The 17,253-nt window shown below is 35.3% G+C and overlaps 1 protein-coding gene across 4 annotated transcripts in view; it reads right to left on the minus strand.

The window, feature by feature from the left end:
• Positions 1–8,320: 8,320 nt before the first annotated feature.
• LOC148940470 (uncharacterized) overlaps positions 8,321–17,253 on the minus strand; it is a 46,159-nt gene continuing 37,226 nt past the window's right edge. For 2 of the 4 annotated variants that reach the window (XM_089105297.1, XM_089105296.1), the window contains exons 5-6: positions 17,006–17,122; positions 11,142–12,370 (exon numbers count right to left, since the gene is read on the minus strand). In XM_089105297.1, the coding sequence (XP_088961423.1) occupies positions 17,020–17,122 (103 nt within the window). In that variant the 3' untranslated portion in view covers positions 11,142–12,370; positions 17,006–17,019. Of the gene's footprint in view, positions 8,522–11,141; positions 12,371–17,005; positions 17,123–17,253 lie in introns of those variants that run through there. The other 2 variants (XR_016143375.1, XR_016143376.1) reach the window with 2 other exon arrangements.

Consider the following 17,253-nt stretch of genomic DNA (forward strand, 5'->3'; position numbering starts at 1 on the left):
ACAGCGTTCAGGCACTAAACCAAAGAGCACCTAGAACCTAGAATAGCAACCGTGAGTGATTAGCCTAACCAGTTCAGGTGCAAGTGCAACCAGATTCAGTGTAACATGGTTTCAATCTCTTAACACTATAGATAATATAAAATAGCGGTAAACGTCTTTGCGCAATCCTTGAAAGTAGCAAATCGAGAGTAACCTGGATAATTCAGTGCATTGCAATTGTTACTTTAAAGATTAGCCAAAGATCAGCTCTTCATAATGACTTTCATATCTAACACAAAAGGTCATTCAAGGAAGAAGCTAAACTTATTCTTCAACAATTCCTTTAGAAAACAACTAGCATATCCCCCTTCCAAATTTTTGAATCGTCCACATGTCATAGCCATGCTTGACAATCACCATCACCATGGATTTTAGTATCCCATTTTTTTTTTTTTTTTTTAGATTAACTTTCCTATTTTTTCGAGCTTTTTGCAACTATGAAAGGGCCACTTTTGCAAAAGGGCTTAAAAGGGTCACACTTTACAATGAAAATGTCATATTGGAGAATGCTTTTACCTTTCCAAAATAATAGCTTAACTGAAAACGCAAAACTGACGTGACAAAACCGGAATAGGAGCAGTACAATTCTTAAATAAAGTACATAAATTTAAAGACTAAGTTATATAGCTCTCAGTAGTCTTTTTCCAGCCGTGAAATCAATATTTTTTACTACAAAATATTAGTTTCCTATAAAAAAAATACAGTAAGCTTAGTTTTCAGTAAAACGCTAGTTTTCAGAACTCTACAAACATAGAAAAATATCAGAAGCCAGTTTATTTGAAACAGTTTTTCAGAATTATGTTGCATAATCTGCGAAGTGGCAAAGTGTGTTCGTTTTAAGTTTCAACGTAATTCTTTATTTTCATCAGAAAAACTTTGGTCATTTTTAGGTTTTAGGCATATTAAATCTTATCAAAATATCTTTGTCTAGCTTAGGCGATAAAACTAAGAAAGTCAACATGAGTTTTGGGCTAAAATAGGGCATTAAACATAAGTTGTACTCCAAATCTCTCTTGAGCATTCCCTTAACAAACTACAAAAAACGTGAAAAGTGCAATTACCTTCAGTATCACACGGTTTCGATCTTTTAACACTATGGATAATAAACAAACACAAAGGAACGGAACATAGCCTTTCGAAATCCTAAAGGTAGCAAAGACGAACACAAATTAGCGAATCGAGAGTAAACTGCATAATTGAGTGCATTGTAGCTATCACTATAGTGATTAACATAATTCACATTTTCAACCCCATCATCCTTTATTTTCTAGGGGAAACGTTTATATTCTGATTTCACTCCCTACTTAATGGTGAACCTTGGATTTTAATATCCTAATTTTAGTCTTTTTAAGAGTAACTTTTCTATTTTTCCAAAATCTTTCTAACTGTGAAAGGGTCACTTTCGCAAAAGGACTTAAAATGCTCACTTCTACGATGAAAGTGTTATATTGAAGACCACTCTTGCCTTCCCAACACCAGCGCTTTTTTGAAAACACAAAACAGACGGAATAAAGCAGGATTAAATAACGAAAAAGAAAACACTGCCTTTGCATCATAAACAAAAACAACAGGTAAAAAAATAGGGAAATTTTTAGACAGTGAAACTTGTCCAAAACTCAAATGAACTTTTCGACCCTAGATCCGTCCTCAGCAAAACACATGCATAAATAAATGCATGTATACATGTTTTACTGAGGACGGTCCTTGGATATAGGGTCAAAAAATGTATTTGAGTTTTGAACAAGTTTCATTATCTTAAAAAAATCCCTTATTGTTTTACCTGTTGTTTACGTTTAAACCAGGACTAGAAGCAAACAAAATCCTTTAGTAGCCTGCATAAATTAAAAGAGTAGTTTATATGACTTTCATTAGTCTCTTACGAGCCATGAAATCAATAAATGTCACTATAAAATTTAATTCTCTATGAAACTACAATAAGGGCAGTTTTTAGTAAAACGCTATTTTTTCAAAATTGTACAAAATTGGGAAAATATCAAGAGCCATTTTATTTGAAACGGTTTTCAAGAAATTTGTTGCATGAACTGTGCAACAGTAACTTTTATTCTTTGTAAGTTTTAACATTGTTCTTTACTTTTACTAGGAAGACTTAATGTCTCAAAATTAATTTTTGGTCGTTTTTTAGTCTTAAGTATATACATGTTATATCTTATTAATAGCTTCCAGCTTTTGTGAAGAAACTGAGGAAGTCAATATGAGTGTTTTTTCTTTTAATAGGGCATTAAATAAAGGTTTTGCCTCCCTTTTCTATTAAACTTTCTTTTTAAAAAATACGTAATTTTGGCACAGAAAGAGGCCAAAGGGGCATATTGTCCTTGGTATCTTTGAGGAGTTAGAAATAAAAAATTTAATTATCTATCAAATACTGCCTTTTATACAATATTTATTTTATAATATTTAGAATTTTGTAATATATAATAATAAAATTCCTGTAATAGCAACAAACTTATAATTTCTATTTTATATAAAATGTATTTTATAAAATATTCCCATGTGAAATATATAGGCTACACATTTCAGAAACCTGAAGGACACTAGGATAATTTGGTTATATAATTTACTTTGTAGAATTATGTTATTATTATTGAATTTTTCTGCCGCAAAAAATTGTTATCTTTAAAAAAAATATACTTTCACCATTAATGCTACTTGGACTATAACCCTTTAGGAGAACTGATGATTAGAGATGAACATTACACAATTGAAAATCAACATGGTCGAGAACCCATACAGGATAATAACCCCACCTGAAACAACAAGGAGGTTAACTTTTTTGGATGGATGCACTGAAGTACTGCCTTTATTCTTCGCCGCTAGAAAGGGAATACTAATTTCAGAAAAACTATCTTAATCAAGATTTTAAGGTGGCTATCACAACCACAATGTAGTGTCTTACCCACTAGACCTTCACCTCATCCTCATGTATAGAAGCGATTTTATTTGTTTTTTGTTGATCCTGATCACTTATTCATTACGTGCTAGATGGCAACATGATAGGCTAGAAATTGAAGTTCTATCATCGTCCGACGCGTCTTTTTTATGCTAAATATAAAAATATAGGTAGAAATCAAATATAAATCTACATTACAGCACGTTGATATGATCGGGTGCTTTAAGCTGAACCTTTGGAGGCCCAATTCCAATTAAACTGCACCTATTTACGACGCTGCAGTTGCATCCTAGTTTCAATGGTGCCAATTGGGGAGAGGGGGGTTTAAACTTTTAAGATTTTCCCCCCTCTTCCTAGATTTGGAAAATTGCCTTTTTTGGAGTATTTTCATTGAAAATGCCCATTTTTGGCATTTTAATTGAAAAAAAAGACGTTCCTCCCTATATGTTGAAAAAGTCCCCTTCCCCCCTCTGAAATTTCCGTAGATGACGTCAGCATCCTAGTCACTAAAACTAGCCTAGTTCTTTTAGTCGGCAGACGATTTATACAATTTATTAAGGCACCAGGTAGGGATTTTGCTGGGAGGATGATTGTAAGCCTTATATTTAGGGCTTTAGATCATGGGAGGTAATGGTGATAACCTTTTCATATTCCCTAGGTTTTCACTCCAGAAATGGCACTCAAAGGGCAGATTCAGGTGCCATATGGGACTTCACGACGGTGTCATCAAGTCAAATTTATAAAAAGCAAGTAGATCAAAAATTTAGCTTTGAAATGAGCCCTTAAAAGGCTCTCAATAATTTTCCAGTTCTCGACTAGTGACAAAGAAAATAAAAAAGAACACATGAGTGCTATTCATCCAAAAGTAACTTTCCTTGATGTTCAAGGATGGGGGCTGTAATTTTCCAGCAAAGGTTTTTGGACAGTGTCGATTCCAACTGTGTCCTTTTTACTTGGATCCAGCGCCATTTTCATGGGGTTTCAGACTCTTTCGAAATTCCTATAAATTTGTTACCAAAATAACATTTTATTATCATATTCAAAATAAAGTTATTATTACTACTACTAACAATTCACTGCAGCATAATGCCGCTTGAAGCCAACACAGTTATGCACAATCTTCCTCCATCCCAATCTATTCAAGGCCCCCTCTCTTCACACCTTCCCAGGAAGATCCCATTTCTGTTAAATGTTTCCTTGCGACATCCTCCCACCCCATTTGTGGGCAACTTACTTTTCGTTTGGCCCTAGACGGTTGCCCGACAAGGACAATCGTGGGCTTCATCAGCAGAACGTGTCTTAGCCCTCTCAACCTTTATCTTATTACAGACCTTGAAAGCGGGATTGACCCAGAGTTTTCTTACACCTTACTGTTTGAGATACGGTCAGTCAGTCGGGTACCCAAAACAGTGGGTAGGCAATTTCTTTGGAAAACATTTAGCAAAACCTCCTCCGTTTTTCGGAACACCCAAACTTCAAAACCATACCTGACCACTGCCATCACTGTAACTTCCAATATTCTAATCTTGGTACGCAGACTTTATCGTCCTATTCTTCCAAACTTCTTTCCCCTGTGAAAAAATAGCCTGGGCTATTCTTCTTTTAACATCTTCACTGCACCCGCCGTCTTTAGTAACAATACTACCTAGCTAAATCAAGCTGTCCACTTTATCGATCAGCTCGTACCCAACATGACCTCTTCAACTTCGCTTATTTCTAGTCTTAACATTAATCTTCTTAACATTAATTTTCGAGCGTATTCTTGCACCTAGAACTCACAAAATCTCAAAAAATTCATTCCTTCTGCTAACATTTTCACCTAGGATGCTTAAATCATCAGCATAATTGAAGTCTAGGAGAGTTTTATTCACCCAACTGTTTTCTTGTTCTCCCATTGCTTTTGCTGTACTCCTTACGACAAAGTCAATCAAAATGATGCATATAAATGGTGATAGGCGGCAAGCCTGCTTAATTCCTGATTTAAAACGAAACCAGCCACTAATCTCATTTCCCACCTTAACCGCAACAGTTTTATCCTCATACATAGCACTAGTTACTTTCATGTATTTATCTGGCATTCCATACAAGGATAGGACCTTCGCTAAAGCTGTTCTATCAGCTGAATAAAAAAAAATTCTCAATCTATACAATTGAACACTAAAGGGATGGGATGACCAAGGCACTTCTCAAATATTCATCTGAGAGTGAGTATTTTACCACGCTAGCATCACTACCACACTAACATCATCTGGGTCCTTATTATTTTTTAACCCTTTTAGTACTGTCAATAATTCTTTCTCATAAAATAAATCTTCTTTCACATCCAAAATGTCACAAAGTTTTTCATTCCTTTCTGTATCATTTCCTGTAACTCTATTTCAGTTTAGCACATTCTCAAAATTTTCTGCCCATCTCTCTTTAACTCTTTCCTCATCACTAATCGTGGCCCCGTTCTTATCTTTAACCGGAATAAGTCCAGATTGAGCATTCCCTCTCAATCTAATAACAAGCCAGTACAATATTTTACTATTTTGCCGTCTGGTTTCATCTTCCAGATCTTCTGCAACTTTATCCATGGCTTTCACTTCATACCTCCTCAATTCCTATTTTAATGCTTTCTCCACTTTGTTTACATTCCTCTTATTTTCACATCTTCTATTACTCAAATAATTCTTGTACAATCCCTTATTCCTCTCTATTAAACATAAAGCATTTTCAATAATATTCCAAGCTGCGTTTTCCCATTCTTCCCCAGGACATCATCAGCGACTTCAAAAACTTTTTTTCCTAAAATTAGTCCATCCATCTTCTACATTGTCAAATTTCAAACTCTCCAAATCACTATTCAACTTCGCTTCCACCAACGTCATAGCCTCCCAGAAAATCCTGAATTTCAGCTTTATACTAACCATAGACACTACTAGATCTGATCTGTCTTTTCATAGCTGTGTGATCTGGCCTGATGATCTTTACTTTTAACATCAGTAACATCACTCCCATATACCCTAGTATCTTGTATCGATCCTGCCAGTCTTTGGTTTACAATAAAACAATCAGTAAGGCTAGCTATCTTACCATCATGTGAATACCATGTTAACTTAGGGACCATTTTATGACCAATTTTGTTATAACTCGATTGTTGTACCTACAAAATTGCAACAATCTTTAATCATTATTATGTTCTTTTCCTACACCAAATTTAGCTAGGCTACCATATACCCTAATTTCTACCGACCTGTGCATTAAATCCCAAATAAAAACATCATATTCCTACTTGGAACCGTGCATATTTGTTCCTGTAGCTGCAAGTAAAATTCATCTGAGTCACTACTATCTCCATTAGTCGGTTCTACTAGGGCATATAATACAATGACTGATATCTTGTACTTTTTAATTGTACAATGAGCCACTAAGATCCAATTATCAATTTCTTTCCCAACTTAAACAAGGCTTATCAGCATCCTTATTCATCATGAGCCTTACTCCCTGCCTATGCACCCATACTTTCTACCTGAGTATATACATTCTATATCATCTAATTTCCAATGCAGGATGGGGACTAACACATATTCTTAAGTCAATACAAAGCACTTAAGCCGGCTAAGAACCGGACTGCAAGAAGTCCCTGGGACCTCAAGTTGAATCGAGGCTTTGCACAATCCTGGGCCCATCTTGGTCACAGCATGACTTTCCACACTTGGCGATGCTCTTTTATCAACAAGAGTCGAAATCCTGCACAGACAATCCCAAGCCTATTACCTATTCTATTATATTAATGCCTACAAATATTATGCTGTTGCGATAAGGCAATCTACAAAAGATAACTTAGCTAGAAAGAGGCTTTTCAGCTCAAAAAAGCCTACCAAAACCAACAAAACCCAGAAGAATTTAATCAGAATTCAGTGCAAATGCTGTGTCGTTTACTAGGCTACAAATTCCCTCGAGAGGCGCCAGTTCTGAAGGTCAGCCTACAGCGCTGTTAGCAGTCATAGTTTTGGTTGAAAAAAGCTTGTGAAAGGCCCACCCTGATGCCACTATGAGGCCACGCAACAGGATTTCCATGTCAAGGATAGAAACGGATCCAAAACCATCTCACAGCACCGGAACAGTTTCAATCTTTTATACCTATTCCATCCTCGTCAGGGTATTATTAAGATAAATCGGAATAATAGTTACTATTCCTGAATCAGTTACAAATGGCAATTTTCTCTCACTAGACAGCTTTTTTTTAAGGCATTTTTACACTTTTGGTTATCAGAAATTGTTCGTTTTAATTGCCATGAGAGTTATTTATCCCGGCTATGTCCCTCGCTACATCTGCTATTAAGACGGTTAACCGTATTTCACACATAGGCTTGCCCATCGACACCTCTATTCACCACACTTGCAGTATCCTGATCGCTAACACTTCTAGCCTAATAGTTGCCTCATTTACTGTAATTGTTTCGAAGAAACTTAGATTTTACAACGGTGTCACGCTGCCTCATATCTTGAAAGTTATTCCTTTCTCGAAAACATTCAATAAACTGACAAAATGGAAATCTATTCTACCTTCTATGAAAACACCACCCAAGACTGATTTACAGGCCAAGGATCCTTTGGAGGAATAGTATAGCGTTTTATTATATACATTTTCAATCACGAATATATCTTACCTTAGTATTGCAGTTTCATAGCTTTGCAGGAACCAAACCCATCAAGAGTGCGTTCAGACCTTGGACTTCAGTTAATTATAGTTGACACACAGCCAACTTCAAGCATTTTATCCTTCGTAGCCACAGCTACTCTAACCAACTCTTTGTAGCTTCTGTTACTGAGTAGAGTCACCGCATAGTCACTTTAGGATGTAGGGAATTTAGCTTGGGAATTTTGACAAAGGTGGTCTAAGGGTATTTGGAAAGAACCCTATATAAGCTCTTGTAATAATTATTCAACTAACAATTTTTCAAATATTTTGCCATACTGACAAAGAAGCAAGCTTTTAACACTCGGGCTCAGCTAGAGCTGCTGTAAGAATTACGGCCGACTCCACCGTAGTCAAGTCGACTTCCGTAGATTAGGGTCCGAACACACTCCAAATCACCTACGGTTTGGCATTGTTGTTTGAATTGAGTTGCCGATTTTGTTTTTCTCTCGTGCAAGGGTGCACTTACATTTTGTTGTCATTGTTCCTTAATACAAATGTGCGTTTTTTGTTTGCTTCTCACTTTTTATGTACCGTTCCGCCCTTTTTATAATTTTGTAGACTGTTTCCAAATAAATAAATGCTACACGATAGTGTAAACTTAGCTGTTATCTTTTGCATCTGTGAAATATTGGAGTAAAATAAGTCTTGACGAGATGCTAATATGAAACAAGACATGGCGCATATTATACCTTTATTAAAACCAAAGCGAAACTACACAAAAAGAATACTCGATTATAGCTTTGATATCACTGTGCCTAAAACGAGAGGTTCTTTAGTTTCGAAAATGACTAAGCGAAAAAAAAAATCCTCAAGCAGATCTTCTCGACTGATCGCATTTGTAGATGCATATTCACTTCACAAGAGATAGGTAATACCTGCAAAGATTACTACAAAAAATGTTTTATCACTCCAGCTCAAAGACTATCAAACATAATTTTATGTATTACATACCAAAATGAAGCCACATTATTAAGCTTTGTGACTTTTCCAAGACTTTCTCATTGAAATCCTGGAACACTGTTTCCACAGAAATCTTAAAAGCCTTATGCCGGAGCCAAATCTTTTAATAAAAACGCCAAAATTTATGAATTAAATGGTCTTTTTCCTTGATTCATACGTCACAATTGTACTGTAGATGTAGGAAATTGAAAAAGGCGACAAATTGGCTCGGAAAGCCAATTACCAACACTAATTTGCTCCGATGGCGTCGATCCACCAATCTTTTCTGACCTTTTAATGAAAATACCCCCAAAGAGGCTTTTTTCAAAGTCTAGAGGGAGAAGGGGATATAGGGGCACATCCCCTCCCCCGAATTACGCAACTGATTTGTTCTCATCTGTTTATTCTGCTATATATTAATACACAAATACTTTTGTTCTAAGCTTCAATCTTTCATAATTTCTAAAGATCATCCCACAAATTAAAAATTGTCACTGAATGGTCATTCATAAAGAATACGCTTGAAAGTTGAACATAACTCAACTCACCTAGTTACTCACGAGATAGGTTATTGGTGCTGCATAGTACTTAATTTTGATTTGTTCACCTTTGTGACTATATGCGAATCGTATATTATGGTCACTCCTTTCAAACACAACAAATGTAAGATACAGCCTTTCACTTTGGATGAGACAATATCATTGACCGGAAATAAAAATAATGTTTTAAGTTATCTTTTATTCGTTGGTTCTGCGTAGCAAAACTTAGTGATGATGGGTGTAGAACCGGAAAATTTCCCCACATGAATTGTTTATATAGACCGAATGTATATTATTCAATCATTCATCAATAAATGTTTTTACTGCGGGATGATTTTTTTCTTTTTTTTTGGGGGGGGGGTATTTTCTAGACAAATATCTGCTCATACTTGAAACTCTAAGCTGAACAACACAATAAGATTGTCTGGCAATTCTGAGGGAAGAATATACCAAACCCGTTGAAAATATATATACTAGACCTACTTTTTGTATTCTAGCTAGTTTAAATATTTTTTTAATATTTACTGTCCGAAAAGGGTTAATTTTGGGATATATTTTGGATAATTTGGGATAATTTGGGATATATTTGGGATATATTCTCCTGAAGATAAGAAAATAAAAATGGATCTTTTAGTTTTGACCATGATTCTCTAAGACAAGTAGACGACCTAACACCAATTACAGCTTTTTGGTAAAATATCAAAAATAGGATGATCTTAAAAATAAAGCCAAGTGAGTTTTGTTTCTTGTTGCTATGAAAGAACAGATATTTTTATAGCACTTCAGCAATTTCTCAGTCGAAGTAAGTTTGAAAGACAGGCAAAACGTGGTTGAAGATTTGTAGTCTGTTATAGAGTACATGCCGGAGGGCTGTCGTAGCTCAAACATCGGAGCTACTTGTCCAATCTGAGGGCCGAAGGTTCAAGTCCTACTTAAGACAGTTTTTTTTGTATATTCTCGTCATTTGTAAGCAGCTTCTAGAATATCTTCCTCAGTGTCAAACTTACAGGTCTAGTTTATAAACGAACTGAAAAATAGTAGGCCTTAGCTACGTTGGGATACTGGCATACTGGACATGTCAAAAATGGACATAATCCACTTTAGTACTAAGCCCTCTGATTGTAGGGCTCTTAAATGCTAAAAAAAGAAAGAAAAGTAAAAGCTCTGATAATAGAAGAGTCATCGTAGCAGAGTAGTTAGCGCGCTAGACTTGAAATCCTTGGTCCGTGAGGACCAGAGATCGAGTCTGGATGTCGCTAGTTATTTGGTTTGAAAAGGGGGTCAGTGGCCTGACTGTAACCTGAGGAAGAGTCAACCCAGCTCCAAATAGGTGCATTGAGAAATCTGGGAGGAAAACACGGGAAGCGTCAGATGATTTGCAATCCCTGCCAAAAGCAGTGAATCAGGGGATCAGTCGTCAGCATCCGAAAAAGTATTTTTTCTAACAGTAGGAAGCTGGAATCACTCCACTGGATTGTGCAGCTCTTTGGAATAGAGTGGAATTACTCCACTGAATTGTGCAGCTCTTTAGAAAAGAGTAGAATTACTCCACTGGATTGCGCAACTCTTTAAAAAAGAGTGGAATCACTCCACTGGATTGTGCAACTCTTTGGAATAGAGTGGAATTACTCCACTGAATTGTGCAGCTCTTTAGAAAAGAGTAGAATTACTCCACTGGATTGCGCAACTCTTTAAAAAAGAGGGGAATTAATCCACTGGATTGCGCAGCTCTTTAAAAAGGAGGGGAATTACTACACTGGATTGTGGAGCTCTTTAAAAAAGAGTGGAATCACTCCACTGGATTGTGCAGCTCTTTGGAATAGAGTGGAATTACTCTACTGAATTGTGCAGCTCTTTAGAAAAGAGTAGAATTACTCCACTGGATTGCGCAACTCTTTAAAAAAGAGGGGAATTAATCCACTGGATTGCGCAGCTCTTTAAAAAGGAGGGGAATTACTACACTGGATTGTGGAGCTCTTTAAAAAAGAGTGGACTCACTCCACTGGATTGTGCAGCTCTTTGGAATAGAGTGGAATTACTCCACTGAATTGTGCAGCTCTTTAGAAAAGAGTAGAATTACTCCACTGGATTGCGCAACTCTTTAAAAAAGAAGGGAATTAGTCCACTGGATTGCGCAGCTCTTTAAAAAGGAGGGGAATTACTACACTGGATTGTGGAGCTCTTTAAAAAAGAGTGGAATCACTCCACTGGATTGTGCAGCTCTTTGGAATAGAGTGGAATTACTCCACTGAATTGTGCAGCTCTTTAGAAAAGAGTAGAATTACTCCACTGGATTGCGCAACTCTTTAAAAAAGAGGGGAATTAGTCCACTGGATTGCGCAGCTCTTTAAAAAGGAGGGGAATTACTACACTGGATTGTGGAGCTCTTTAAAAAAGAGTGGAATCACTCCACTGGATTGTGCAGCTCTTTGGAATAGAGTGGAATTACTCCACTGAATTGTGCAGCTCTTTAGAAAAGAGTAGAATTACTCCACTGGATTGCGCAACTCTTTAAAAAAGAGTGGAATCACTCCACTGGATTGTGCAACTCTTTGGAATAGAGTGGAATTACTCCACTGAATTGTGCAGCTCTTTAGAAAAGAGTAGAATTACTCAACTGGATTGCGCAGCTCTTTAGAAAAGAGGGAGAGTTTGTTTAAGTATGCACATTTTACAACATCAAATGCTTAGCCCCTTACATGGGTGTAACGATTTTTTAGTGATACATTGAGACCCTGCGGGCCTTGTTTCGATTAAAATTTTGAATATATTTTGCATGTATTTTTAGTTTTATTAATAGATACAATTTCGGTTTTAATTATTTATTTAATTCTTAAATTATTTGATGGGCTATTAAAACCATAAATTTTTTCCTGAAATAAATCCAAGTATTTCTACGAGAAATCCCTTTTGCGATCTATAATTCATCAATTTCTAACGGAACTTAATCTAAATTGTAGTTTGTAAGACAAGATTTATTCAACAATTTATTGAAAAGTTGGATACAATCTAAAAAACTATTCATATTTATATACACACGTAATCATATGCAAAAGTCAAAAATAAATTTCGAGATTGAGCTAATTTTGATTTCGAAAAACTAAACAAAAACTAATAGCGAATTTGACAAAAAACAAATGTAACAGGCTAAATCGTATCAAAAGAATTAGCTAAACACAGGAGAAAAGAATTTTTCAAAATGTTCTTACCTGGATATGCCTTGCCAAACGATCAGTTGCAAACTCAATTAGATATATCCTTAAAGAAAAAGGTGAATTAACGCCAATAACGAAACTTTGAAATAAATTTACTTTATTTTTTATATAGAAATATATGTTGGAAGTTGAGTTAGCCAAACGAACCAAAAAGTTGATTGGCACTTATTTTTGTAAATTTGTTTGTAAATAAAATGATGCTCCTGATAAAAAATAAATGGAAAACAAAAGGATTCGTATAACTTTGATAAGTATTAGATAAAAAAGAAAACGAAGAAAAAATAATAACTAAGAAACCAAACAAGGGTGACTTTCAATGTGTAAGAAAAAAGGAAAACATAAAGCAAATACTTCGACTAAGACTTCCACTAAGCCGTCCCCAGCGATGAAAAAAAGGGATGAGAAAAGATTTATAAAAGAAAAAAGACTAAGTTTTAAAGTAGACTCCTTGGAATTAGAAAATTTTCTGGTTATGTGGACTTCCTAGTTCTATCTGCTATTAGAAGCACAAAGGAGATATTTGTAATAATATAAAATAAAATCCCTCTAAAAGTTAAAAACGGAATTTGAATGGTACCGATTAGTAAAGTCTTTTACATTTATTGTAAAGTTGTGGTTCCTATAGCTAACTTCTCTTGCATGATGCGTAGTATCCCTATTTTAGGATCGGGGTATACTAAAGAGCATAGGAAACAGAGCATAGACTTTTAGTAGAGGGTAAGGGGGGACAGGATATTTTCCCAAGGAGAAAATATCAGTATTCAAACTATAAGATAAAAGCTAATTTTCAGGCACATCGTTTTTATTTATTTTATCTTTTATTTTATGTTTTTTTTTTATTTTAGATTTTTCCTCAAAAATTTTCAATAAGCAGAAGTCTCTTGGAACAACTTGAAGGGTGACTCAACATTGAGATTGGGCTTTGTCTGAAAAAAAAAAACAGACGAATTTAAAGAATTTCAAGCATAGGTGCAAACAATAACAATTCTGGTGGGGGTGAGGGGCAATTATAAAAGTTTTTGGAGGGAGGCTCACATAAAAAGTGCAGGAGTGCATTAAAGTGCATTATAAGGTACTGACAATAAAAATTACCTTTCAATATTAATCTAGTAGCCTTCATATAGTGTGCCCAGGACCATAATCCAGTAAGCTATACATTAGGGAATTTAAGGAGGTTCTCCTCTGAGCGGCCACAAGGGCTCAAACACTAAAAGATGGCAAGTTATTCGACAATGATATCAAGAATATTTCTTCCGAGGAGCGAAGAACAGGTTTCTAAGTGGTTCTTGACAACATAATAAAGCTTCAGAGTTGGAACCATTAGAATTTTGATGATTTGCAGTCAGAGTTGGTGAAAGTATATACCCCCCCCCAGCAAACCGTTATGCATAATGTGTCACCACGACATCTGTCCTGTAAAATGACTCTTAATCCCCCTAGTAGACAAATTGTACTAGAGCCAGACTTGGAATCTTATGAATCAGAGTCCTACCTCCAAGATTATAGGGGCAAAAGTCGTCTCCTCCAAAGTAGGAGCAAGAATCCTTTCAACGAAAGTTCAAGGAGTTGAAAACCCTAAATTGCAAGATTTTAAACCTTGGTAGTAGGAGCTAGAGTGGAATAACGAATTCTTTCATCTTACATAAATTAGGTAAAAATAATGTGTTATTTAAGTTCAAAATTTAACCTAACTTTTATTCTTTAAAAATAAAACCGAGCAAAAATTATTTATCTGAATTTAAGAATTTCGATGACTAATGTTCTTTTTTAAGTACGAAGACTCTTACATGAAAGTTGAGAGCAGCGAGAGCAAAGAATCCTGCTTTAAAGTTAAAGGAGCAAAAGGGAGAAACGCTCAAATTGAAGGAGTTCAAGCCTGGTCTCAGGAGCTAGAGCTGGAACAACCAATTTTTTTAGTCAGAATTCATTTCACATAAATCAGTAAAAACAACTTGTCATTTAAATTAATCTGACTTGCACCCTTTAGAAACAAAACTAAATAAAATATTATTTATTTAAATCCAAGATTTTCGATGATTAATACTTTTTTTCAAGTAGCAGGTGAGCAGTTACCAAGAGAAGCCAAAGCAAAGACTCCGATTCCAGAGGTGAAAGCAAGAATTCTGTCCTCAAAAGTTAAAGGAGCAAAAGTGGGAAATGCTAATATTGCAGGAGTTTTAACCCTGGTCTCAGGATAAGAGACAATGATTTTCGTTTGCTGGAAGAGAATCATTTTAGATAAATTAGTTTACACGAAATGTCTCTGTCTCTCTTTCTAAGAGTACCAAGGACATTCAACAAACAAAAATATGCCCCTCCCCCCTAGACTCATCGTTTGTGTGTTTGTACCTACAAACCGCGATTTCCTAACTTTTCTTTACTTAAGACTTTTTCCTAAGACAACTGCACTTTCAAAGGAAAGCAACACCTACCTAAGCTGTTCGGTGGCATATGTTTTCGTCTTATTTTTAGCTAATTTCTTATCCACGTTTTTTTTTTTTTTTTTTGGCGCCCAGTAATACCAAAAATTGCATATTTCCTATGAAGATCTTTTTCATTTAAAATTGAATTCCCGATTCATCCTGATGTTTTCAGATATATATGGTTGTTTAATCTTTCACTTAGCCAATTAAAATTATCAGATTTTACTTTCCCTGTCATTGGTACTTTAAGTAATATAACCAAATAAAAGCCTTAGCTATACATATTCACGAATTTCAAAAAAAAAGACAAATTTTGTGGATATTTTATCTTCTAATTCTTTTTATCATTCATATGATACTAGGAATGCCGATAAGGTAGTAAATGAAACAAGAAATACAGTAGGGTCAGCCCATGTTTTATGTCACATAGATGTACTCCTCTGGAGTAGCCTCCTGGGCAGCATTAAGGGCTCTGAATCAGTTTCATCATTTAAATCCAAGGTCAACGGATTTTTCTCAGTCGAGATCCATGGAGGAGAGCAGGTTTCTTGTGAGTATTACGTATGTGACTTTTTTTTGTGTCTCTTGATTATTTGATTTAATTAGTTAATTGAACCACTGTGAATAGGTTATTCGGCCTTCTAGTAGTGGCTGTGTTTATTTCATTTTTGTATTATTTTTTGTGGATTGTTGAAAAAAAAAAAAAAAAAAAAAAAAAAAAAAAAAAACGTGAGCAGTGACAGCTCCACTCTAGCAGTGAGAGCAGGAGTCCTACCCTCAAAAGCTACATCAGGCAGAGTTGGAAACACTAAAAATTTTACTTTATGTGTTTTTACTTTAAATTTTTACTAATTTTTTTACGGAAACACTGAAAAAATTTTATAGCATGAACCCTCATCTAGGTGAAAATATTTCCAGAATTCTCACTACAATATTTTGTGCACCAACACCAGGGGATATCAGAGAAATTAATGTAATGAAATTACATTAATGCAATTAATTTTATTGTTATTATTTCATTATTATTATTTATTTTTGGGACACCAAAAGGCTTAAAGTGACAAAGTCTATTTGTGACAGTAACTGGTTTGAATAATAGATTCCATGAATATGACATGTAATTTCGTTTGGTTGAATAAGAAATGCAATAGATGCTATGCTTACTACTTCCACAATTGTATTTCTATCCCCCCCCCTCTACCCCTCACAGTGTTTTTTTTAGTTTAAGGGTAATTTCCTAGGAGGTTCTCTAGTTTTAAAAAGACAAAATCAAAATATAGACAAGGTGTACTATTTGTACTATTCTACAAGGTGCACTATTACAAGCCACTGCGCCTCCAGAAGGGGACACTCCTTCTCGTAGCCAATATATACTTATTAAGAAGTAAATTCAATGCTAAATCCCTGTTTTTCAGATATAGCCCAAAATCTGGAAAAAAAAAATAGGAAAGCTAAGACCTATGTAACGAAGGCCAATTTTTGTGCTTTTCAAATTTTAACTTTTCAGACACATTTTTTGAAAAAAAAAAGGCAAAATCTGCTTTAATCTTCATTAAAATCTGAATACACAGACTACCGAAAGAGTGACCCTATAACCGTGGAACTAGCCTCCCTAGAGATCATGTTAATACCCCCCCCCCCCCCCCCAAGAAAAATGAGCATTCACAAAAAAATACAGAAACTCGTTTATTTCGACGCCCAGCAGTTATTTTTTATTATATTTACCACGGTCTGGATTAAAACAAAAAAAGCCTTACTCGAATAATACTTTTTGTCTAACTATAAAATCTCAATCCTACTCCAAAATCTGCTTTATTCTTCATTAGAATCTAAATACACAGAACACTACCGAAGAGTGACCCTATAACCGTGGAACTAGCCTCCCTAGAGATCGTGTTAATACCCCAAGCAATTAATTCTTTTTTTAGATATTTACCACTGTCTGGATTAAAACAAGAAAAGCCTTACTCCAATAATACTTTTTGTCTAACTGTAAAATCTCAATCCTACTCCAAAATCTGCTTTATTCTTCATTAGAATCTAAATACACAGAAGACTACCGAAAAGTGACCCTATAACCGTGGAACTAGCCTCCCTAGAGATCGTGTTAATACCCCGAGAAATTAATTCTTTTTTTTAGATATTTACCACTGTCTGGATTAAAACAAGAAAAGCCTTTCTCCAATAATACTTTTTGTCTAACTGTAAAATCTCAATCCTACTCACCTGATCTCAAAATCTGATCTCAAACTCACCTGATCTCGAAGCTTTAGTGACGTGGCCTTGGAAGATGCTGATATGAGCACTGCTGGTCTTTGCATATCCCGTGGAGGTCGTGGGGGCAAACAACTTTTAATGGGTCGATCTCAAACCTTGAACCACATAAAAATATTAAAAGATGGATAAATCATAGGTAAAATAATAGTTGAAAAATGGTTAAGATATGTGAATAAACAAACATTACCATTCCATTGCTAAAACATTATAACATCAAATGTGCTTC

The sequence above is a fragment of the Artemia sp. Qi Xiang Cuo genome, chromosome 19 (genome assembly GCF_049724085.1).
Source record: "Artemia sp. Qi Xiang Cuo chromosome 19, ASM4972408v1, whole genome shotgun sequence".
Taxonomy (NCBI): Eukaryota; Metazoa; Arthropoda; class Branchiopoda; order Anostraca; family Artemiidae; genus Artemia; species Artemia sp. Qi Xiang Cuo.